The sequence below is a fragment of the Tinamus guttatus genome, unplaced genomic scaffold, assembly GCF_059628265.1.
Source record: "Tinamus guttatus ecotype Peru unplaced genomic scaffold, ASM5962826v1 Tinamus_guttatus_pri_ptg000218l, whole genome shotgun sequence".
Taxonomy (NCBI): domain Eukaryota; kingdom Metazoa; phylum Chordata; class Aves; order Tinamiformes; family Tinamidae; genus Tinamus; species Tinamus guttatus.
In genome coordinates, this window is record NW_028288752.1 from 1,227,389 (window position 1) to 1,246,284 (window position 18,896).

The following is an 18,896-nucleotide window of genomic DNA, read 5'->3' on the forward strand; positions in this document are numbered from 1 at the left end:
TAGGAAAAGAAAAGTCATAAATGGACCCTTTTCTTGCCAGTCCCAGAGAACGGCCTGGGCAAACAAGGGCTCCCTTTTGGACACCAAGGCATGGTGAAAAACTGCCGACCATACTGCTGGTTATGCCCTGGGCCTCAGGCAGTAGCAGTCTCTGAGCTGAGAAGTCAGGGTATAAAGATGAGCAGGTATTTCCCAGGCCCTGGGGAGGGAGCACCAGGCAGCTCTGAAGTGCTGAGCAGTCTGAGGTTGCAGAGGAGAGGCACTGGGTACGTGCGTCCTTTCATGTTGCGATGTTCAAAACGTTTCAGGAGGAAACTATTCAGTGTTTGCAATCCAAAAACTCTACAGTGACACCAAGGAAGGGCTTGTTCAGAACCCAGGCTCATTAAGAGCATCAGACAGACCAGAAAAATAAGACAATTCTGCTGTTTCCTTGCCAGTTCAGGGTCTCTCATACCTGATTCATCTTTATCAGACCCTAACACATGCAATTTCCCCTGTATCTCTCTATTTTATTTAATCAGACCCTGCATAACTCCCATTCATTTGTACTTGGGAAGACAAAAGGCTACAGATTAGGATGTTTGTAAGGGCCTAATTCTACTCTCATAGGAATAAAGTAGGAACAACACAGCCAGTTCTGAGATATTTCTCTGAGGGAGAGACAGGAAAAATCTTGGCCCCGGTGAAGTTTTATCACCAGCTGGAGCCAGAAAGTGCTTTGAGAAATGAACCACACAAACCATCTGAAAGCGGCAGCATCACGTTCACCTTTATTTTGGAGGAGGCTACAGATTTTGTACCCTACAGGGATGGCAGCTTGCTTGAGGCCTGATCCTGCCAGCCCTACTTACAAGGCGTATTATCTTATTCTACAAACCTGCCTGTTTATTCCCGCAGGAGCCCTGATAGAGTAGGATGCTCTTCAAGATGAATGTATGCGTGGGGTGGGGGAATCAGCCCATGGTAGAAGAGTTTTAACGTGAAATAAGATCAAACATTGCTGCCACACCTCTACCTCCAGCAGTTTCAGCCTACACAAGAAAGGGGAACGTGCAAATGTGCAGAGAGTGCTGCTGCTCATGCAACTTCTAGAAGAATGCAAAGAGAAGGGAGAAGAGGAAGGAATGGCATGTAATGATTTTCCAAAAAGGAGAGCAGAGGAGAGGAGAGAGAGGAGAGGAGAGGAGAGAGAAGAAAAGAAAAGAAAAGAAAAGAAAAGAAAAGAAAAGAAAAGAAAAGAAAAGAAAAGAAAAGAAAAGAAAAGAAAAGAAAAGAAAAGAAAAGAAAAGAAAAGAAAAGAAAAGAAGAGAAGAGAAGAGAAGAGAAGAGAAGAGAAGAGAAGAGAAGAGAAGAGAAGAGAAGAGAAGAGAAGAGAAAAGGAAAAGAAAAGAAAAGAAAAGAAAAGAAAAGAAAAGAAAAGAAAAGAAAAGAAAAGAAAAGAAAAGAAAAGAAAAGAAAAGAAAAGAAAAGAAAAGAAAAGAAAAGAAAAGAAAAGAAAAGAAAAGAAAAGAAAAGAAAAGAAAAGAAAAAGGATGTTTCCCTACAGTGAATTGATGTCTGGAGCTGAAAAAGTATGTTTGGCTCTGCTCTTACACCCATGGACCTAATTGGATTTCCTGCCTGAGCACAGGAAAAACTTTAAAAGATTATGGAAAGAGAAAAGAATTTGAGATTAACACATAAAGTACATTTCAGGTGGTGGGACAATTAGAAATGTAGTTAAGTTTTGGCAAATCTTTGTAAACCTGAAAAGGACTTAAGACTGAATGCCAGTTGGGGTAACTCATGATCACTAGTGCAATGTGCCCAGCCTCGATTTTTCTAGACCAGCCAGATGTTGGAAACATGATGGGAAATGATGGGTTCAAGGCTATGCCTCCTCTCTGCTGAAACCCTTGAGAATAGGGAAGGAAAACACAGAGGACTTTCATTCCCCCTTGAACTCTCTAAACCCCTCTGGAGAGTATGAAGGGAGATTTTCCTTCTGAGCAGCCCAAGGCAGGTCTTGTCCAACAGCCACCACCTTCCTGTGGTGTCCCCCATCACATGGACTCCTTTCCCACTCACTGCCATGCTAGCTGACAGGGCAAGGAAAAGTCGTCACTGTTTGGAACACCGTTAGACCAAGAAGAACCAGGACCTAGGCTGGTCTGTCACATTGACTAGGATTGTTTGTGCCTGCGAACATTGGTACATGATCAGTCCTGAAGTTTGTGTGTTCCTTCCAACCTAGGGCATTGGGTTTGTGCTCAGTTACCCTGCTGTAATCGTGACTTTTGAGGATGGGCTCCAAGGAGCAATGCTGGTGTAAAGACGCTGTCAAACAGAAGATGAACCTGCTTGCATCCTTCTAGTGAAGCCCAACTGCAACAACTTGCTGCTTAAGAAAGTCCTTTCTAGGTTGTTGTTTCTCTTCCCTTGCTTGAGCAGCTTTTAACAATCAGACCTATTGAATTATGTTTCCTGGTGTCAGTCAGTCAACTTGGACCCAGCACGGCTCCCTTGCCGCTTTCAGAGCAAATGCAATTGTAGGTACTATGAATAACTAGATGGATCTAGGGTGATTTACATCAGCAGAAGGACTTGGCCTCATTCCTTCAACAATTAGAGAAGCACAGTGGTTTTCCTGGTGTGTTATAATGAAAGAAAAAAAAGACCGCTTCCATGAGCAGGGAAATAAATGAACATTTGCCATTTGAAATGAATGTCTGGTTAAACGAAGGGATCTTATACATTTGCCCTTCCTGCCCTCAACCCCAGCACCAAGAGCAAGCTCCCTCCATGTCCCCATCTCTCTGTCTAGCCAAGCAGCCGTTGGTTTGAAGCTCTATGTGTGGTGACTGTCCAGCAAGCCAGCACTGCTGAGCTGTAGCTGCATTTCCCTGATGGAGGCATTAGTTTGGGTCTCTGCTGACTTTGATAACATTTGTTGTAATGCATGTATGCAATTCAGCTGACCAAAAGAAATCTGCCCTCTTCTATATTTAGTGAGATCTAGGAAATGATTCCTCTTTTCTTATCTTGGAGGAGACCCCAAAAGATACATCAGATGCATTTCACCTTGGACATGCTGATCTCTCCACGTCAGCTCTAAAGGGAATGAGGGTGGTTAGCTCAGGTGTAGATGTCTGCACTGGGAACACCTGAAGCTGGTGAAACTAAGCCCACTCTTTACAAAGGTCTGAGGAGTTTTGGTGAGGATCTGAGAGCCAGACATGTAGGTGGGCAGAGAGGGCAGGATGCAGCTCGCAGGTGAGACACCGAACTGTACGTGTTTGCAGGCAGGTGTCTGCAAGGGAGCAGGGTGCCCAATTCCTGTAACAAGGGAAATAGGCTCGGCAGTCAGAGGGGCCTGGAGAGTGAGTCACAACTGAAATGTCTGATGGGAAGTGAACCAGGACAAGTCCTCACTGCAAATCAACACGATTTCCAGGAAAATGGGCTTTCCTGCATCTGCAGCATTTCATCAAACTCGAGACATCAGGGGCTCATCCATGCAGCAGAAATTTGAGGAAAGAGCTTCCCCCTGCCAAGACCAGAGAGCATCAAGGTGCTCCGCATGCTGCAGCAGCACAGGGGAAGAGCAAAAGTGCAAGCAGTGCTGGGAACAAGCTGCTGCTTGGAGAGGGCTCAGATAGGGTGTAATCAGAGTGGTATCATTTCTGAATGCAAACATGACTGCACTGGGGTATAAAAGGGACCTGAGTGTCTCTAATTAGATTACCAGATCTCCGGAAAAGGATTCAGCTTATAATGCATTTTAACTACTTTTTCTAAGAGTGTGAAGCACAAGCAAAACATCTCTGTTGCAAAACCTGCAGATTGTAATGCACGGAAAGCGCTTTGCATCACTCTGCTCATGGGGCAGATACCACAGCTCCCAGCTGCTGGTATTATTTCTGGCAGGTTTAGCACATTCCCAGTTGTGCTGTTGTTAACCCCCCACAGGAGCAGTGCTTACCCCATGTAAATATCCCTTGGAAGAGCATCAGTCCCTGACCGTCCAGGTTTGGAGGGAGGAACAGTGAATGCAACTTGCTTCCCTAAGCAAGAGTGTTGTTGTCCTCAGCAGCACTCATGCACCTCCATGAAGCAGCTGTGCGTAAGGGTTAGGCAAGAGATGTCATGGTCCATCATGGTCTCCTGTAACAGCACTAAGGAAAAGTGACTTCTGAGCCACCCCGTGTGTTTCAGGTTGGCACAGGAGGGAAAGGGCACTCTTGTGATGGAAGCTTTTGGAAACATAGATTTGATGCCTAGCTCTGCTATGGCCCTGTGTTACCTTTAGAAAATCACTTTCCTCTGCTGTGTCTTTAGCTCTGGCTGTAAAACAGGGCCGGCAACACTTCTTTGGTCTTGCTCCTCTCTTTGGAGTCTCACCTTTCTGAGGTAGAGAAGGATGTTTCACACTGTGACAAAAGCTCCTTTTGGGAAGGAAACAGTATTCACAGTTATGATAAATGACCTTAACATTCATGGCGTGTACATTGCTCTAGCTTCCCCATTGCTCACATGCTCCCACCTGAAACAGTGAAAATAAATACACTCCCTTGTTCAATTATAATATATGGATTCGCTCAGGGTCTCCTTGATTTCTCATCAGCTCACTTCCCTGCATGCTGCAAAGGAGAGACTGCAAGTGTCAGAGAGAAAAAAAAAAAAAGAGAGACATTTTTCCCTCCTCTCTAAAGTATTAAAGAGCATGTATTATAGCTTTGGTGCTCATGCAGAGCCAAGTTTGGCCAATTTTCTGCCACCAAGACTCCCATGGTTTCAATGCTACCAATCCAGTAGAGATGTGGGCTTATGGTTTTCAAACTATTGTCTCCACTACTAATGCCCCAAGCACTGGGGACAGCTTATAGCACAGGCTGCCGTGGAACTGCTGCATGCAAGAGATGGCTCTTCCCTGGGCACCCACGGACACTGTGGGACGCTCATCTCTACAGCCGAGCTGCCTTCTCCAAACAGCTTTCTCTGCAAGAAGTGCCCAACAGCCTGGACATGCCACCAACAACAGGAGTGTCCCTGCCAAAGCAAAATCCTTGCACTTTGTGAGCAGTTCTCATATCAGGAAAGAGGTAGCGTATAACATTTGTGACATATAAATCAGGCTGCACCTCTGCAAGGTATCTACTGCTGAGGGCAATGCAAGAACAGGAATAAAATAAGTGGAATGAAATAGTTTATTGAGTCTTTCTGTTTCATATCAGAGAAATTTCAAGCAGAAACAGTCTGAGTGAGGCTGAGTGAAGAGCTGCATGGGAGAAGGAGCACCATGGAGCACCCTCCCAAGCTTGCTTTGCTTCACTCAGCTGTTTCTGCTTGGAATTTCTCTGACACGAGACAGAAAGGCTCAATAAGCTATTCTCCTTTGCCTCTCCCATGACCAAGGACACTTGCCTACGGACTAGGCCTGTGTTTTGTTTTGAAAAGTGTTTGAATTTCCGTCCCAAATAGCGTTGGTACTGTTTGTAAAACCACACATTGTAGATTCTGCATCTCTGCAGACCTGCTTGTGTTCCTGCCTCGGGAGATGTCTACAGCTTGGGCCAAGTTAGCTTCCTAGGCTGCCTCTGCGCTGGATGGAGAGAGCTGGACATCTCCAGGGAGCAGTTCAGTTGCCCTCATTTAGCCAGCCTTTTTGGGGGAGGCAAGAACTGCTGTGATCAAACTTCGGTGCTCATTTGACTCAATCGCAGTGGACAGAGCTCTGTGTCTTCTTGTACTAGAGAGGAAGCCTGAAATGTTGCTTTCAGCTCCGTTGGTATGAATGCAGAAACATAAAATGGCTCTGCCGGATCAGAATGTGGAACTCACTGACTCAAATAGTGTCAAACTGTAACTGCAGTGTAGTACTTCCCCAAAACATGTTTCCACACTCCAACTATTCGCTCTTCAGGGATTTTCCGCATAAAGATGGAGCCATTGCATTTCCTGACCTCCGCTGGATTTCCTTTCAATGGATTTCTCCTGCCTCCCCACCAGCTTGCAGCATCCTGGAGCAAGGAGGTGAATGTGTCCCTGGGGAAAAGCCACTGCCGCAATACTGCGTAGTGACAGCGGACAAGGTGTGAGTCCTGCCACCTCCTGAACTGGCCTGGGTGGGAAATGGCACAGTTCAGCCCCACTCTTTGATTAGACAGGAAAACAGCACCACTTGAGGTGTCCTGGCCTGATTGGTCACTGTTTATTGCTAGCAGGGACCAGCGATACGGCCAGATTTGCTTTGTCAATAAATCCCAGGCACAATCCCTGGAGCCGCATGGATGGGGAGACACCGCCTGCGCTCCAAGAGCAGCCAATTGCCCCCGTGAGGTGCGTGGTGTTTAACTCCCACGTGTGCGATCTCTCCACTTCTTTGTGTCCCGGGGCAGTTGTGTAGATACCACCTGAAGCAGGCGAGAGCCGGGTCTGCTCCAGAGCCTTCTGAAGTCAGTGGGAGTCTTTCTCCTGACTTCACTGCATTTGGGGCAGGCCCTGGATGAACATCCCTCAGGTTAGACTGTTTAATCATCCATTCAGCAACACACAAAGCAGATCACATACAGTCTTAGCCTGCATTGTACGGTGTTATGAAACGAGAAGATTATTTGATATGATTCAGAGATAGCTCAGGTATAAGGTTAAAAAAAAAAAAAAAAGAAACAGCACCTTTGATGTTTTACATTACACTTCAGTTATTCCTCGAGGGGCATATTCTCGTCACCTTACCCAGGTGAATATCGCACTTGGTAATTTGGTCAAAAACATTCCCTCAAACTTCTTTTTAACAGAAAACATTTGGGAAGGAAGAGTTTGGCTTGATGGAGACGCCTGCCAAAATGAAGGGAGAAGAAAAGATGAATCCATTGGTTTTCTTCTTTCAACAGACAAAAAAAAAAAAAAAAAAAAAAGAATAAAAATCTGTTTCGGAGGGATTTTCTAACAGGATATTTTTTGTTTCCAAAGCCTGTGGAGAAACAACAACTTCATGACATCCGTGAAAAAGTTATTTTGAGCTGATGCATCAACCACCTGTGTTACCACTGGAGAAGTCTGATTCTCACCGCACCTCTCTCGGGTCAAAATCAACCTTTGCCCCTTTTGCTTCCTGGGGTGTCAGAATCAAAGCAACAGGACTGACTCCCACAAATGAGCAGGGCAAGATTTAGGTCCATCTTACCCCAAAGTCAGATGAAATCTGCAGGGTTGTTGGTGCTTTACCTAGAGAATCTTGGCAAGGATTTGCTGTTGCTAGAAATATAAGGAGGGCAAGGTCAAGGTATCAGCAGAGCAGTTTCTTTGACTAGACCTACCGCTGTCTCTTTAATCCTAAAGATTATGGGGAAAAAAAATGAACATAACACAGGCAATAAAATTCTGTGCATAGGCACAGTGTGCTGCAAACGGCTTGCATGGAGCAACAGGGTAAATCCAATGGCTCGTTCTTCAGAGGAGACGTCAACACCAACCCATAGCTAGTGGCAGCAATCGAGATGCTCCCTCCACGAGAACTGGTGGGCGACGAAACCCATCGTGGAGCCGAATCCTCTCGGAGCGCCCACGGTGGGGCTCGCCGTGGAGGAGGCGGGGGGGTTAACACCCCTGGCACCCGAGCTGCTTTTGTTGGTAGGAGACGGGTCTCCTTAGGGGCCTGGGCTGCTCCAGCTGTGCCGACAAAACCTTTGTACTGCGGAGCTGCGCGAGTGCGGGCCTGCGGCGGGGCCTGCCCCAACCCCCGCCGGCACGGCGGCAAGGCCGGCGCTGAGCGGGGTGAAACGACCCCGTGCTGGAGAGATGCCACCCGGGAAAGCATCTGCTCCTCACCCTGCGTGTCTGCGCTGCTCTTCAAGTGGGGGCTACCCTTGGGGTGGTTGCATGTGCAGCCAGTCTTGGAGGGGACAAGATCCACAGAGAGCAGCCAGTTGTCCTTGCAGTCCTGAGTGTGGCCATGAGTTTCTACTAAGTGTGGCTGTGCTGCATCAGCCCGGACTGCTCTGGCAGTGCCTGGCAAGGATGCTTGGGAAGAGCGGGGACCGTGCGCGAGGATGTGCCTTCCTGGGGCTTAGCTGTGGGGGATTTGGGCACTGACAGCTACTCCTTGAGAGGCCACTGCTCCCTCAAAGCCAGGAGGAGTCATTTTAAGGGACAATTCTTGCAGCTCCCGGAGCAGAGAGGACAGAGGAGCCTGGAGTCTGAGCTTCTCCCAGAGACCTTCCCCGGTGACTTGCCTGGGAAGAGGCTCTGCCCTGGGGGCTGCTCTAAACCCCCACTCCGGCCTGGCCAGGCTGGGGACCGGCTCATTGTCATGGGGAATTGCCGGCCCATGCATGGCCTTGGCATCTAGAGACCCGGGGGGGCTCTCAGGGTGGGACCAGGGGGCTAATTGCCTTTGTCCCCCCCCTCCCGCGGCTCAGGGACATGACAAAAGCTCTACTGCTTTTAAGTGCCTTTCATTAAGCAGCAGTGCTCCGTCCTTCCCTCTCCTAGGACTTGGGCGTTCCTATAAGAAGAGGCCCTTTAAATGACAAAAGGAAACCTAAAAAGCTGCCATTAACCGCCCCCCTCGGCTCCTCTCTACAGACTGGGTGTCTATTTGCTGAATGCTGCTATCAAGTGTCCCCTGGGCAGGTCGCTTTGGCATGGGCACTCCGGCCTTTGCACTGATGTGTCCCCAGGAGGGGCTGGAGCCCCTCATTCCAGCTGAGTCACTCACTTTCCCTGGAGGGAGCAGGATTTGGAGTTAAGGGCAGGAGAGGTGCAGTGGGGACAGGGAGACCTGGCCAGCGGTCCCCCAGGAGAGAGAATGGGGGCAAATCCCTGTGGTGGGCAATCATTCTTGCCCTGCTCAGCCTGTTTTGGCCGTGCCGTGGGAGGAGAAGCTGTGGGATATTTGCTGAGAACAGACTTGCAATCCAGGGAATCCTAAAGATTTGGGATCTTAGAAGCAAGCGCTTAATGGGCACTCTTTGCAAAAGCATATAGCTGAGAGAAGCAGCACAGCAAAAATCCCCGACCAGTCTCCTGGGCAGAAGAATATTGGACGGAAACATAAAAATTTCCTGCTGTAGCCCGACTCCTTGCTAAGGTTTGACAGCAGGCAGGTGGAGCAGGGACTGTGGGCAATGGTCGCTTAGAAGCACAAAGCAGCATTTCCTCACTCTACTTCTCCAAGGGACTATTGGAAATCTTTTTAAGGCAATGAGAATCCCTGCACTGCCTTTAGATCAAACTCGGCAGCCCGAAGCCCAAATACAACAAGCTATTTGGCTTGCATGATTGAGCCCAAGCAGGGCAAGACCCAACGCCTTGCTTTCTTGCTCACGGCAATCTTTCCTTTCTCTCCCCTTGTCACTACCGCTGCACCACCTGCAAAGCAAGAAGACCTGAGAAAATGAGCCCAAAAGGCAGGGATATCAGATCCATGCTGGGAAGGGGTGAGCAAGACAGGACTTAGGTGGTCTCAAGAGTTGCCACCTGCCCACAAATCGCGTTGGGCCAGCGCTGGGGAAAGCACTTGGTCCTGATCCCGAGCACGTGGAAATCATCTGACACTTCGTCATACTCCATTATACTTCGGATCGGGCTGGTGGTTTGTCTTGCATCACCACCAGGTATGTTAACCAGGTAGCCAGTGAGGTGCTGGAACGCGCTGCCAAGGAGACACTTTCTGGATAGCCTGCAGGGACGGCCTTGCATTAAGTCTGATGCACGTATGTTAAACAGCAGCAATTTCATGCTTAACTCCCTTATTAGTGCTACATTCCTCTAGAAGACATTTTTATATACGGCTAAACGCAGAAGCCAGCCAGCGGCTTATGCAAACTGCAAGAATTGGGAGTTTATTGTTTTGCATAATGGCTGTTACAGGAGGCATCCTCCTCCCACAGCAGCATGAACCAGGGAGGTTGCTCAGGGATCTGTTTATGCTTCAACACGGCCCCCCAAATGGGGTCCCACTTCTGGACGAGCCTGCAATTTTAAGCAGGTGCAATCATGTGCAAAAACATAAAAATAATTTTTAAAAAATACAAAATGGATCATGCCAATGCAGCCAAACTCAGGTTCCGAGCTCTCTGCCAGCTAGCACCAAGCTGCAGCCGGCCCTGCTGCTTTTACTTTTGCAAACTTTTATTATTTTGACTGAACAGAAAGAAATAATAATAAAAACAAAAAAAGGATGGTTGCAATTCAGACTATCAGCAAAAGCAACCAAACAGGAAAGCCTCTGGTGTCCGCTCTGCAAGGGGAGACCACAAAAGGCCGCAAACCAGCTCCCTGCCTCTCCTTTGGACCAAGTGCGGGTTTTTCTCTACCTTTCCACAGGGATGAAATTGTCCACAAATCAATTTTTCTCCCCAAAAATATGAGAGCAAAACCTTGCCTCCCAGAGAGGTGCAAATTGCCTCAAATATATGGAGGAACAAGCAGGCAAAAATCTAACAATTGTTAACATTTTATTCCCAACAGTTGTTGTTCAACCTGAAGAGTTTCATTAATACACTAGCAAACAAACAAACAAACAAAAATCAACAACAAAAAAAAGAAAGGGAAACAAAGTAAAATAAACTTTACCAAAGTTTAAACACATTATAAATAAGTACAGCTCCAGAGCATAATTTACAAATATAAAACCACATAGAAACATATTTACAGAAGAGTTACATTACATACAAATATGTATAAAAATACCCCAGTGCTCATTCTCTCGCTAAAGCTGCACGGCTAGAGTGGTATCTTTGGTACTAAGCTCGGGGGGAAAAAAAAAGGATTGTTTTACAAACCGTGGTCCTGCTTGTACAATACGCCCTGCACAGGAAGATCACAAGGCTCCGAGGAGGTCTGGGACGGGTGTTTACCCAGTGTCTACCCATGCAGTGCATATTGCAAGACCAGGGCAGAAAGCAAGGACTTACAGAGGCAATTGCTGGCAGAATTTTTTTTTTCTTTTTTTTTAATACATTGTACAAGGCACTTCATAAGAAATCTCTTCATTTTTTATTTTCCTGCTCTCCTCTACATGGGTGTCTACATTCAGCTGTTGCTGCTGCCACTTTACTGTTATATTTTTTCAAACTTCTTATTCTACATTCAGGATTGAAAACCTCTGACATCACTCATTCAGTTCACTTTTCGTCCACAGAACTTAGATGGCAAAACACCTAACGTTTTCCAGGACAGGGAAAAGGGACTTTGCATCTGCCTTCTGCTGGTGTTCCTGGGGCGTTTTCGTTACAAAAGCTGAGGAAGATCTGTCTTCCTGGAAGAACTCCTGGGAAGCGTCCCCGTTGAAATGCCGGTTGGAAAGGCCCCGCTCCTCCGCGCTGCCGGATCCGCCCGCATCTCCCGTTCCGTTGGCGGCACGAGCCGCCGCCGCGTGCCCTACACCTCCGTGCCGTCCCGGGTGTAGATGAGGCTGTTAACGGTGAAGTTGTAGTAGTGGTTGTACTGGGCTCCCTGGCTGCTGCTGCTGGGGTGGAAGGAGCTGTAGTAGGCGGGGGAAGGCCCCGCCACGCGCTGCAGCTGCTCGGGCGAGGGCACCTCCTGGGAAGAGGCGCTGGAAGCGCTGAACGTGCCGCTGCTCAGCTGCCCAGCGGAGAAGTTCCTGTGGTGCAGGTCCCCGGCGAGCCCCGCGGCGAGGCGGCCGCCCCCGCCGCTGAGCGAGCTCATGCCGCTGAAGAAGGTGCTGAGGCAGCTGGGCGTCGATGAAATGATGCCGGAGGGAGAGGAGGTCTTGGGGTGGTCCCTGGCCGAGGGCGACGGCTCCAGCTCGGGCGGCGGGCTGCTCCCGCACGGCTTGCTGGCCATGGGCCGCTCCTCCTCGGCCTTGAGGCCGCCGAGAGAGGAGGCCGCGGGAGCGGGCGCGTTGGGCTCCGAGCGCCGCTTGCGCTTGCGGCGGAAGTTCCCGTTGTCAAACATCTTCTCGCAGTTGGGGTCTAAGGTCCAGTAGTTTCCCTTCCCTGGTGGAAAAAGGGCACGAGGAGAGAGAAAGTCAACGGCCGCGGTGGTGAATCCTGCTGTAGGTAAGCAGCATCCGTCCCTTGTCCCAAGCTTGTCCCCACTGGGAAGCCCTTGAGCGCACCTTGACCAGCATCGGTGCAGCACCCACACCTCTCCTACAGCCCTTCCTCCTCCAGGAGAGGAATCCAAAGCCAGGCTTCAGACACCATCAACCTCCACATCCTGATGGATCTAAGGCCACGTGGAGGAGGAAAACCTCCCACCACCGAGCCAAAAACTCCCAAAGGCACCTGAGACCTGGCCGTGAGGCTCCCCTTGCTCTTCCCATGTTACTGCCACCTGTCCTGGCCATGACACAGGAGATGGAGGTGCCCGCGTGACCCTCCTGAGGGGAGCACCAACAACAATGTGCGTGTGCAATGCACAGGGCGCATCCACATTCGGGATGATGGGACAGCGGGATGAAGAGCAGCCCAGTGCCCACAAGCAATGTTGAGTGGGACAGCTATGACACCGGCTGTCCCTACACATAGCCCCACGGCGCCTGGCCCCATGAATCCCATGAGGAACCCCAGACCACCACCTCCCTGGTCTCCCTGGTCTCCCTGTCCCCGCTGCCCTCGGAGGAGAGGGTCAAGAGCGCCCAACGCGGGTTGCCTCTCCCACCCATCACATCCCGCCGCGTCTCCCTCACCGGGGTCGTCCTCGTCGCGGGGCACCTTGCGGAAGCAGTCGTTGAGGCTGAGGTTGTGGCGGATGGAGTTCTGCCAGCCCGCCTTGCTGCGCTTGTAGAAGGGGAAGTTCTCGGCCACGTACTGGTAGATGTGGCTGAGCGTGAGCTTGCGCTCGGGCGCGCTCTGGATGGCCATGGCGATGAGCGCCGAGTACGAGTAGGGCGGCCGCACCAGCTTCAGCAGCTCCTCCTGGCTCGCCAGGCTCAGCCAGCTCAGCTCGGCGCCGCCGGACGACGGCGACCCGGGCGCGGGGGGGGACCCCACGAGCTGCCCGCCCCGCGCGCAGCCGTACGAGCCCGGCGGCAGGAAGGTGGCGGCGGCGGCGCCCGGGGGGCCCTGCAGGTAGGCGGGGGGGCTGTTCATGCCCCACAGGTAGCCCGCGTTGGCGGCCGCGCCGTAGTCGCCGAGCGCGTAGCCGCCCGCGCGCTGCCCCGACGAGGCGGCCGCGGCGGCGGCGGCGGCGGCAGCGGCGGCGGCGGCGGCGCCGGGCGGGTGCAGCCCGGCCTGGGGGTACACGCCGAAGTTGTCGCCGCAGTACACGGCCATGTCGGGAGCCTCCTGCGCGCTGCGCGGCTGCGGCGGCACCGGCGCGCCCGCCGCGGGGGCTCGCGGCTGCTGCAACTCACCGGCGCTCATCGTCCCTGGCCATGCAGGGCGGCTGCTGCCGCCGCCGCCTGTGCGACGCCCTCCCCCCCCCCCCGCCCCTCTCCGCGGCCGCGGATCCAAAAATCCCAGGGGGCTGCGGCCCGGCGCCCTTATAGCGCGGCGCGGCCTCCCCGCCCGCGGCCGCGCAGCCAGTAGCGCGACGGAGGGAGGCGCGGGACGGGGCGGGGGGGCCCAAAAGCAGGGCGGGAGGGGGCGGGAGGGAGCGGGAGGCGCCAGCGATTTGGATGGGTCCCGCGGGGGCGGAGGGGAGGGGGAGCCGGCGGCGCGGGGCAGCGCGGGACCCCCGTCCCCATCCCCGTCCCTCCTCCGCGGGACCTCCCGGTGCCGCTCGAGGTCTCCCCCCCGGGGCCGCTCGGGATCCCCCGGTGCCGCTCGGGTCCCCCCGCTGCCTCTCGAGACCCCCCGGTGCCGCTCGGGTCTCCCTGGGCTCGGCTGCTCGGGGGGCTGGAGCGCTGCGAAACTCATCCCTGCGCGAGCAACGTTGAACGCTGAAGGCAACCGGAGCGTGTCGGGGGGTCGCTCCTGCCCCGAGGAGAGAGACCCGGCGGGTACGGGGCACGGTTCTCTTAATAATAAAAGAAAAAAAGGAGAAAGGAAACTTTCTCGTCTGCAGTCGCATTTTTGCCGGAATTCCCACAATTTAGTGGCCAGCTGCTTGTGCTTCGCCCGATGCTCTCTGCGAGGTTTGGGGCGAGGGGGTCGGTGCATCCTGGCGGGCGCCCCGGGGGTCTCCATGCCCCATGCCCAGAGCAGGAAGGCACAGAAAGGACAAGCCCATGGGCCCCCGCTACAACATGCGTCTCCAGCATCCTGCAATCCTGCTTCTAAAAAGGAAGATAAAATAAAACCCATCAAACTGCGTGGAGGAATTCAGAGAATCTTTGCCCTGTCTCTTTGAAGATGCAAATCCCCGGGTCTTAAATATTATTGTTATTCAATTCCTTTTTATGCTGATAAAGATGTGTAAAAAAATCCCCTTTCGAGATACAAATGCGAAGTGTGTAGAAACTGCCTTTCAGGATGCAAATGTGGAGCAGGCTCCCTAGGGCTGCCAGTGCGGTGTGTCTTCATTTGACACCGGGATTTTGGGGAGCAAATGGAGAGAAGACCAATTATAAAGCGTCTTTGCCTTTTCTGTTGTTGATAAAATACTTAATAATGTACATAATAAAATACTTAATAAAATAGTGCACTTGTAAATCAGGGAAGCCAGATGGGAGCAGCTTTCCTGGGTTAGCTCAAATCACAGGTTTTCATCCCTTGGGTCATTTAAGCAGGAACGTAGTAACTGGAGAATTCCTGCCATTAGATTTTATTTAAAAGTGAGCAAACAGAAGTTTCGGAATAGAGAGTCACTTAAAGTTAGTTAGAGGATTTTTTTGTATTTATTATTATTATTATTGTTTTCTTTCTGTCACTGCTGCTGCTGCTGGTTTTGTTCGGTGTCTCCTTGGGGAAGAGCTCTCTGTGTGCGTCGTGGGTGCGTTCGGAGAGTCACAGCAGCAGGAGAAACGTCCACATTTGATTTTGCGAGACATCTCTTCCCTCCTTTCCTTCCTTGTGTATAAACCTTTATTATTTGTAACTGTTCTGCATCTTTCTGGAGTCACATCAGAAAAAATGATACTTTATAGTCTAAGCGGAAAGGGGCATTTAAAATAAGCAGCTTATCAGGAAACCGTAGCTAATAAGGGCACCGAAAGGACAAGAAGCAGGTAGCTTTTAAAGGGAGGTTTCTTTGCATTTGAAGAGCCAACCTGGAGTTTCGATCCCCCAAAACTACAAGCCTGTGTTTATCCGTTTGCTCACAAGGTCTGGGATTGCCTCAGTGGGGAGAGGAGCAGGTATCAGCCGTATTGCTCAAAATGTCAATTTTTGCTTTGGGGATTCGACGCATTTGGAAAAAGGCAGAGCCACCTAGAGGAGTGGGCTGGCTCTGAGGAGGTGCCGCGAGGGGCACATTCCCTGGAAGGCACCTGAGGTCGGAGCCTTTGCGCTCTCTTCCCTTCATTTTTCTGCCTCCAACAAAGGAAACAGCTGAGAAAAATCCTGCTGAATTAGCGCTACTAAAAACACGTGTCCTCAGAAAACTCCAGCTTGCTTTACCAAACAGTAGGAAATGTGAAACAAAAATAGCTTTAGAAAGGTTATTACCTAGCCAGCATGGCACGGATATGCAAACCAACACTTAATTTAAAAAGTGGAGAGAAAAAAGCTTTGATGGTGCGATGGCTTCAGAAATGTTTAATTTTCTTAATGCGTTTGCCCTGCAAATGGTATTCAGCATTGCCTCGATGCATTGCAAGCTCTCAGTACAAACCTGTTGCTTTCCCCCTTTGCCAAGGCATGGGGAGAGCAGTGAAACGCAGCGCTCTCCCATCGTGCTCGCTAAGCCCTGCTCTCTTCCAGCAGATGTTTGCCTTGGAGAGACGCACGGAGCGGCCGGCAAGTCTGGGACTGACACTCCAAGGTGGGACTGGTTGCAAGGTAAGTGTCTGGGGCGACCGTCCGTCGCTGCAAGAAGAGTCAGTTGGGCTTGAGTAATGCCTTGAAATTGCTCTGTTATTGCTAAGTTGCTGGGGATGCTCATTAAGAGCAGCCGTGGCTGTGAGCTCGGCCGCGCAGAGGAGCCCAGGGCACCTTGGATCGGGGCTGAGCGGCATCTCCAGCCCCACCAGCCTCCTTTGAAAGCGTCTCGAGACCTGATAAGGGAAAGCACTGCAGGAGCACAAGATCTTCTCCACCACTGGTTTGTACCAGCAATTCTATTGCTTTGGTGCTGGGCTGGTCCCTGCCGTCCCCGCGGGAGGCACGAGGCGCTGGGGGAAGACGTTGCCTTTGCCTCTAAGGCCTCGCTGCTCTGAACATGTAGGCACAGGCTGAGCCTCGCTGCGCGGAGCTCAGGTGTGCGCGGCTCAACGCCGAAACCTGAAAGCGCTTCCGAGCCGGGCGCTCAGCCTCGCAGCGCCTCGAACACCTGCGCCTGCCTCAGCCTCCCTCCATTTCCTGCAAACGCCGGGATCCAGCCACAGGGATCACGCTGGAGGATCATAGCTCATACTGGTCGCTATTGGCTTTCCCGGTAGGATAGAGACCAGATTCCTTTCATTGGCTCTGAATTGCTGCAGTGAAGCTGGAACCACAGGTTTGGTTTGTTTTGGCTGCATTTGCAATATAAGTCTCCCTTTCTCCTTAGGGCTGACAGGAGGCAAGGCAGTAACTCCATGGCCCACGTATAAAAGAATTCTTCATGTGCAGATTGTATCTTTCTCCAGAGTCATCAACAAAATTGGGAGTGAATTCTTCAACCTCTAGGACAATTTGGTAGAATTATCTTTTTTTTTTTTTTCTTAGCAGTGGTCCAGAACCTTTGCTCTATCTTCATTCTTGAAGAATATCAGCAAGGAACTGACCAAGAACAGCTAAAACTAAATTTAAACCCATGATCTTAAATGGCAGGGTGCTCTGCGTATATGTATACAGCTCGAACTAAGTTTTATCCCTTACCTAAGGAAAATAATATATATTCCTCCCCCCTTGTATCTAGTCATCTGTTGGACTGAAGTGCAAGTGCTGGTGATCAAATTTTTCCAAATTATCTGCTGATAAGATCAGAGGTTTTCAGCCTTTCTTGATTTTTCAGACCCTGCAACATTTCCTGGGGAGGTGTCCTCATTCCACGATTTTCAGCCCACAGTCTCAGTTGGGTTTTGTTGCCGGTTGCTCTTCATGGTCTCCTTGAAAGCGCTGGAGGCTGCAGACCAAAAACTGCCCCGAGAGGGGCAGCATTTGGGATTCACAGATATTTTCCCTGGTGCATTTATATGGTGCTGAGCATGAGGGAGCCCTGTGGACTTGGCCACAAGACACTCACTAAGTCATAACAGTTTATTGCAAGCCGTAGCTCAATGAGCATTTTGTGCTGCCATGGCTGCTGTACTCACACAAGTGTTTTTCTGGCTGTGGACCAGGGAAAAGAAGCACTTCCCCCCCCGCCTTTTTTTTTTTTTTTTTTTTTTTACTTTTTACTTTCCCCCCACTTTTTCATTTTCGTTTTCACCTTTTTTTTTTTTTTTTTTCTCCAAGGTGAGTATTAGCCTGGGCCAAATGCCTTGATCCAGCTCTCTGCATGACCAAACAGATGCTCATGCTGAGGAAAAGGAAGTGGAAGAGCATCCTCTGGAGCTGCTTCGGAGCATTCAGCATTCGTGGTAACAAAGCCTTGGGGCGAAGCCTTCCCAGCCCCAAGGCCAAACACCAATCCAGCCTTTCTCCCTCTCCCTTGACTTTCCTCTCCTGGTGGTGCATTTAGTGGGTGACTTTCAGATTCAAATCGGGTTCCTGCCTTGCCCTTTCCTGAATGGGAACTTGTTAGCAACAGATTAGCCCGAGTTTGGATAAAAGCTTCATTGTTTTACAACCTTTGTAGGCTCCGGTTTGCTGGGCTCCTGCTAAAAGTGGGGTTAAAAAGACGTCTTGGGAGGGAGGCAGCTACAACAGAGGATCTCTGAGTTTTGGGGTGGTTTGAGCAGTTCTGCATGTCAGAGTTGGTTTTACCAAGAAACCCAATTTTGGGATTGCTCAATAGGAAAAGGAGAGAAAAGGAAAAAACTGTTTGCAGGCAGATGAAGCCCATGGTCCAGGTATTTAGAAACAAGTTTGCAGAGGTACTTGGCATTTCTCCCAACACACTCAAAGAGCAGCCCCTCTTTGTGCCCAGGAGTCACAAAGAAATCCCCACTCCCTTCCCACAAACTTAATCCTTCCTCGTTTTATTTCTGCAACAGTAAAAAGTTTGCCTGACAAAGAGGGAGGACTAACCTGCCGGTACCTGATGGTACCTGATGGTACCTGATGGTACCTGATGGTCTGATGTTGTCTTTTCTGGGAGGAGTATTAAGCAGGGGGCTTTATCTTTCCTGCTTCAAACTGGAAACACAGGTGGGCTGAAATAAAGCCATTTCTTTGGGGTTTCTACCTCCTTTTGCTGCATATTGAGAGGTTTGGCGCAGAGCTGGGTGCTCTGGGCTTGCCGTGCTGGGATCACTGCTGTACAGCAAGGTGAACACCAACATTCGTTGGCTTTAAGTCATCTGAACAAGCCACCATTTCCCTCAAACAAATAATGGAAATAAAAGAATATAAAGATAAATTTGTAATCAGCTAAGGTAAAAATGGTTGAAACTATTAATAGACAAAGGTGTTAGCCTCCACGATAACTATAAGGAAATAGTATTGAATTGTATTGAAGAGTAATGAATTAATATTTCTCTTCCATGTTTGTTATGGGGAGAAATTCAGGCAGCATGTTAGTATCAGATAAAGGTGAAAGAACATTTTTTTGCTCCCTTAATAAATAAAGATTATATTAAAGAGCAGCCACGCAGTTTAAATATTTTATAATTAGTTGATCCAGGTAATTTATACCCAAGGGTTTTAGAACTCTTGGAAGCAGGAATGTAATGAGCCATTAATGCTGGGTTTTGATTCTGGGATACTGGAAGGAGTTTAGAGGACTGGAAGCAAGCCAGTGTAGGGCAGTTATTTGAA

The 18,896-nt window shown here is 50.2% G+C and overlaps 1 protein-coding gene across 1 annotated transcript; it reads right to left on the reverse strand.

Moving 5' to 3' along the window:
• Positions 1 to 11,367: 11,367 nt before the first annotated feature.
• FOXI3 (forkhead box I3) lies at positions 11,368 to 13,316 on the reverse strand. Its single transcript, XM_010214640.2, has 2 exons — positions 12,641 to 13,316; positions 11,368 to 11,945 (listed from the first exon to the last, which is right to left on the reverse strand). Exons 1-2 carry the CDS (start codon positions 13,314 to 13,316, stop codon positions 11,368 to 11,370), a joined length of 1,254 nt encoding a protein of 417 aa, XP_010212942.2.
• Positions 13,317 to 18,896: the final 5,580 nt, after the last annotated feature.

What these genes read in the sequence shown, in the direction of transcription:
- FOXI3 (XM_010214640.2), bottom strand. Translation starts at nt 13,316, where the DNA reads ATGAGCGCCGGTGAGTTGCAGCAGCCGCGAGCCCCCGCGGCGGGCGCG. An exon ending in CCGCGACGAGGACGACCCCG is followed by an intron (nt 11,946 to 12,640) that starts GTGAGGGAGACG and finishes TTTTTCCACCAG; the next exon opens with GGAAGGGAAACTACTGGACC.